We start from the raw sequence: 6,165 nt of genomic DNA on the forward strand, positions 1-6,165 counted from the left end.
TAACCCTTTTGTTGCCCACAAGCTTCGATAGAGGCAGGAGCTGAACCTAGACTAGGAAATGCGCTTATAAAAAGGATCCCTATTCCAGGTTGAGGGGAAAAGAGCAAAGTCCACGGGACTCCCCCAGGACTTAGTGTGGAGTAAGCTCTAATGCACTGGACGTGAGCATTCTCTGTGCCCCCCCACCTCCAGATCTCAAGACAGTCAAGTCACCCTATTTCATTTCATTTCATCCTGATCCTAAACACATGACTTTGAATCCTGTGCTGTTGGTGGAACTTACTTCTGAGTATGAGTGAAACTGCAGTGAAACTAAATGCAACATTAAAAATGGCACCACTTCTCAAATTTAGTGAAGAGTGGTAAAGCAGGGAGATTTCAGGGACCCAGCATCACAGAAGATAGAACTCTGGGCCTCCTGGTAGGGTGGCCTGGTGGGGCTCCTTTGTTGTGCAAAAGAAGTGGGTGTTGGTGGGCTGAAAAAGGAATGAGTCTGATCTGCTGGATACTATTATTATTATTATTATTATTATTATTATTATTATTATTATTACTCCGCTTTTCACCACACGTGGCTTACAAGAATTAAAAGATAAAGTATACACATTTTAAAGCATAGATTCAATCATCAAAAAATAAAAAAGAACACTGTTTAGAAAGCAAAGGCAAAATATTTTGCTGGCAAAGGTTCTTTCGCAGCTGTTTCAGAATCTGTTCTGTGGATTTTTGTAGCGTTTTTTATTGTGATGCATTGTTCTTTTTCATTTTCATGTTACGCTGTATGTTTTTAAAACTTTGTGAGTCACTTACGGAACTATTTAAGTAGCAAGTGACATAAACGGGAGAATAATATTTATTATTATTATTATTATTATTATTATTATTAAACCCTTCAGTGCTCTTGACAGTGATGAGACATCAAGGTAAGGCAACCAATGGTACAAGCAGTATTCTGATGCACAGACTTGTGAACATGAAATCCAAAGCATAATTTAAACATTTAATGGAAATCAAATCTTGCAAATTAAAGGCTGTTGCCTTACCAAAAAGCCACAAAAGTAATTGCTTGTTGTATGTGGTGTGAGCAACACACAGAGGCAAAATTTCCCACTTCAGATGCCTTCCAGAAGTCATATCTGCCACAACGTATACAATGGCATTTTAGCTACCCACATTCATATTCATTTTTAAAGCGTTTCTTTTACTGATTTTATCTGTTTTAATAATTATTATTCTGTGGATTCTAGCTGTGGGTTATCTACATTTTTGATTATGTACACTGCTTAAGCAGTTTATCTATCTTCCTAAGTAAATAAGTAAATTCCTCCTCCCTCTGTGATGGTAAAATATCACTGCTTCTTATTGGCAGGAAATGTGCTAGGCAGGGCTCAGCTTTGGGGGCATGTGATGTTATATGGAGACAGGGCATGTGCAGAGTGCCTTGAATTCTGCCACAAATAGTCTCCACCCTCTCCTTTCTAGCCTAGGATTGGAGAGTAGAGAGAAATTAAAACACCCAGCCTCCTCCCTTCTCTACTGTGAAGAAGCGGAGAAGAAGCGGAGGAGGATACATTGAGAGGGTTGTAGAGAAAGGAAATTCAAAGACACAAGGCAGACGCGTGCAAAGAACTAAAACTCGCTTCTACTACACTCTTCCCCCTACCCTGCCCACGCCGCCCCTGCATCCTGACAGTTGGAATGCTCCACCGGAATCCGGTCCATTATTATCTCAAAGGTTGCCTGGGACATCAAATGCGAGACAAGTGCTTTTTGTAAATTCCAGGGGGTAGCCGGCTTAGTCTCTTTAAAGCAAAATAAAACGCTTGAACTTTACGCAGAGCAGACATGTCACAGGCTGTACATCTTGCATTTCACGCCCCCCCATACCTCTGCGTGTGTTTGTGTGCTGTCTGTCTTTGTCTGTACACACGCTGGGGTCTGCCCACTGGGGTTGCCCACCAGCGCTCGAGCCACAATAACAACGCGACTCTACAATCTGCTCAGAGGGAAATGCGTATAGAATCCGAAATCGGTGCCTCAACAACACTGGAGTGATATAAATTCTAAGAAGGGAAAGGGCACCTAGCTTAATCCCCAGAATCTGCACGTCTGGCTAGGGGAGACTCCTGCCCAAAACCCTGGAGAGCCGCTGCCAGCCAGTGTCGACAACACTGAGCCAAATGAGCCAATGGCCTGACTCAGTATAAGGCAGCTCAGCTTCCTGTGTTAACAATAACAACAACAACAACAATAATATTCATTAGTAATAATACTTTTCGCAGGGAAACCAATCCCCCCCCCCGCTCTCTCACCGCACACGCAACCTTCCTTGCCACCCTGTGCTTGCTCGCAAGCCTGAAAGAGAGAAGGAGCCAGGGAGCCCCCAATGCAGGACGCCGGTGAACATGGTGCTTCTTTAGGACCCAGCAGCGTGTCCCGCGCGCGCTTCAATTTAGGGCCGGCGGAGCGGAGGGGAGGGAGCGAGCGGGAGCTGTCAATCAGGCAACGTGGTGAAAGTGACAGAGGTGGGCCGTTCCCGTTGACACTTGGCTCCATCCGAGGGGGGATATTTAATTTGGGATTGAGCGAGGCGAGCGCAGCAGTCGCGCGGTGGCTGGGCAGCGGAGCCATTGGGCGCGAGGCAGAGCAGGGCGCAGAGACGAGCGAGCGAGCGAGCGAGGGCGAAAGAGGCGCTTGGGCGAGGAAGAGAGCGGGCAGCAGGAGCGCACGAGAGGCGCACGGCGACCAGGCGCTCCGCCGGAGAAGCGAGCCAGCCACCCCGGGAGGGCAGGGAGCGAAGGAAGGACCTCGCCGCCTTTCCGGCGCCCCACGAGGAGGCAGCCAGGCGCCGCCGCCGCCGCCGCCGCCGCCGCACCAGATTCAGCAGCAGCAGCAGCAGCAGCAGCAGCAAGAGGTTCGAGGCATTCCTCCCGAGCTGAGCCTTGGAGACCGGTCGAGCCGAGGCTGCTGCAGCGAAACCTCCCTCGCTCGCTCGCTCCCTTCTTCCCGCAGAAGAGCACGTTGCGAGGCGGCGGCAAGAAGGAGGCGAGCACCCTGCGCGCACCCAGCCAGGCGACTTCTCCGCCCCCCGCAGTCCCGTCCCCCCCGACTCCCGGGATCCTGAAGCTCCTGGAGAAAGAGATCAGGCTGGCGACGGCGGGGCGACGCGTTTGACTTTTGCCAATTGGCTGAGTTTAAAAACAAACCCCAACCCCCGCCAAGGAGAGGCAACTCTTTCCGATCCTCGCGCTCTCTCGGCTCCCGGACTCGCCGCCCATCGGAGTTGCATCGGGGCGATCTCCTCGGAGGCTTTTTTGAGTTTCGTCCTTTGGGCGAGTCGCTTGTGTTTCGCCCCCACCCGCGGCTGGGATTTTATTGGGTGCCTGCGGTTTGGAGTGGCGCGGAGGATGACCTCGGAGATAGGTTCGGGGGCAGCTGGATCCTCCTAAGGAAGCGCGGAAAGTTTCTGTTCTCTGCCCTCCGCGGTCTAGCAAGATCCCCGCTCCCCCCCACTGCGCTTGGACACGCTGCACCTTCTCGAAGAAAAGACGTCGAAAATGAAGAAAAGTTCTCCTGGGGCCATTTGGCAGTTTCCTTGGGGATCTGCGGCTGTTTGAGGAGATAATAACAATAACCGCGAAAAGAAGAAATTGACTGCACTTCCAAGGGGCGGGGGAGAACAGGAAAAAGTGGGAAGCCCCCCACCCCACCAAAAAATTGGCCCCATTTTCTTGTGACTCTCCCTCTTTTTGTAAAAACCCTCTCCTCCAGCCCCCACCTCCACCTCCCACCCCTTTGCTACGCCCGCTCTCCCCCCCCCACCCCTTTTCCACAGTTCCCCATCTATAAAAGAGGGTTTTATTCCTGGGCTCCAGTCTCACGCCAAACCCTGTCATACCGTCTAGACATGTTGTCGTGGGTCTAAGTCCAGCTGTCACCATGGGGATGGAGGCCGGTCCGCTGTGAATTTTTTGGAGAGAGAGAGGAGAGAAGGAGAAGGAGAAGGAGAAGCAGGGGGGTTGGAACGGCCAAGAGCCAGAAAGAATTGGGTTGCCCTTTGGGGAGGCTGCTTCGCAAGGAGGGGGCGGCCGCTTCCCGCCCACCCTGATTCTCCTTTTCCTGCCACCCCATTTTCTCTCCCCCCCCACCTCTCCCCGCTCACCATGCTTGATTAGTAGCAGGGAGGGAGTGCCAAGGGGGACCTTACATGCGTCTGTCATCTAACCCCTTGGCGATCTATTTAAAGCCAGAGGCCTTGCTGGACTTTGTCTCAGCCTATTTATGAACCCCTTGGACTTGGCAAGTGGGGCCGTGGAGTATTAACAATCGGCGAAAGGGGGCAGGCAAGGAAGAAGCAAGTCCACGGTAGTGCCTGGGTGCTCTCTGGGGCTGGTGGTGGGGACCCCCTGTCTTACACTGCGCCCTTGGACTGGGCTGGGCTGGGCTGAGGAGAGCATGACGGCCCCCCAAGCTCTCCTGCTCTGCTCTTGCTTAGCACTGCTGCTCCAGCCAGGCTCCTGCCAGCCCTACCTACGGCTCCGGCCCTCGCCCAGCGACAGCCTGCCCGTCAAGGACATCATCGAGCATCCCGACCCGGAGTATGACCCCAAGGAGCAAGACCTGGACGAGCGGACTTTGAGGAAGAAGCTGGGCAGCAACTTTGACCCCAGTTTCATGTCCGTGGTGGCCCCAGCCCAGGCCAACAACCTGTCTGCTTCGGATGCCCTGCACCGGTTCAAAGGCCTTGGCCCACTGCCCAACGAGCTGAAGAAGCTGGACCTGGGCGAGACTCCCTATGGGACCAGGCTCAAGATGGGCAAGAAAGCCCGCCGGAAGTTTCTGCAGTGGCTTTGGGCGTACACCTATTGCCCAGTGCTGTACACTTGGAAGGATCTGGGACTGAGGTTCTGGCCTCGCTACATCAAGGAAGGGAACTGCTTTGCGGAGAAGTCCTGCTCCTTCCCTGAGGGCATGTACTGTAAGCCAGTCAAGTCAGTCACCAAGACTTTCCTGAGATGGTACTGCCAAGGGTGGTCGAGGCAGAAATATTGTACCTGGATCCCTGTCCAGTACCCTGTGATTTCAGAATGCAAATGCTCCTGCTAGCCTCAGCTTTGGGGTGTCCTGCTGGATCTAAGAGACCTCATTGCTCCTGTGTGTGTGTATATATATATATGCGTGTTGTGTGTGGATCAGCTCTAGGAGAACTGCCTTTCAGAACAACCCCAGTCCCTTGAGATGGGGTGGAGTAGACACTGTTCTGCTGTTCTGGAAATCTCACACGGGGGACTTGTCCAAGAGGCCTTGGCATCCTGAGAACCTCCAATCTAATTGCTAATGGATATGACAGGTGTCAGTAATCTTGTAACTTTGATTAGGTTGTGTTTTTTTTTTTTTACGATTGAATGAAGAACTCAGTTGTCTCCTGGTGGACCTTGTGCTCCCAAGATAAGGGGACATAGAAACTTTTGACACACGAGACCTTGCTTATTCATTTCTCAGTCCTACCCCACCCTGTCCCAGCAACCCCTTGCACTGTATTTCTTTTTTTTTAATTATTTTATTTTATTTGAAATGGGAAAAGCAAAACCTGAAAGGAGCTGCAGTGCAGGCCCAAGAAAAGCTAAGCACTACAATAAGATGTTTATTTTTATACATATATATATATAGCATTCTAACAAGAGGAAAATTACCATCCTTTGTAAATATAGAGAATTTAAAAGGGGGGAAAGATCCGCTGTGTTTTTCTGGTTATTTTTATTATAATTATTATTGTTGTTGTTATTATTGTTATTATTATAATTATTATTATTATAATTATTATTATTAATAAAATGGTGATTATGCAGGACCACATGTTGAGCCCAACCCTTTCAAAATGGAACACTTTCCTTCAGCATAAGGGAAGGGAGATGGTTTATGACACCCGTCCTTCCCCCACAAACCCCTTGGGAAGGTGTTTAATTTCCATTTCCTGTATATTTTTGTTTGTTTGTTATCTTCTGAACTTGTCACTGATCTTCAGACTAATATTCAAAGTTGTCTAGGTTTTTTTAAAAAAATATGTATATTGATTAAGGAGATTTTTTTAAAAAAATGTATGAAGTTATGAAAGAGTGATGGATTGTTTTGTTTTGGAATACATATAGTAATGTAGAGACGTTA

General features: G+C 49.6%; 1 protein-coding gene across 1 annotated transcript; it reads left to right on the forward strand.

Moving 5' to 3' along the window:
- Positions 1–2,686: 2,686 nt before the first annotated feature.
- On the forward strand, positions 2,687–5,789 carry LOC117056838 (noggin-2-like). Its single transcript, XM_033167513.1, has one exon. It carries the CDS (start codon positions 4,456–4,458, stop codon positions 5,104–5,106), a length of 651 nt encoding a protein of 216 aa, XP_033023404.1. The 5' UTR covers positions 2,687–4,455; the 3' UTR covers positions 5,107–5,789.
- Positions 5,790–6,165: the final 376 nt, after the last annotated feature.

The sequence above is a fragment of the Lacerta agilis genome, chromosome 13 (assembly GCF_009819535.1).
Source record: "Lacerta agilis isolate rLacAgi1 chromosome 13, rLacAgi1.pri, whole genome shotgun sequence".
Lineage (NCBI taxonomy): Eukaryota > Metazoa > Chordata > Lepidosauria > Squamata > Lacertidae > Lacerta > Lacerta agilis.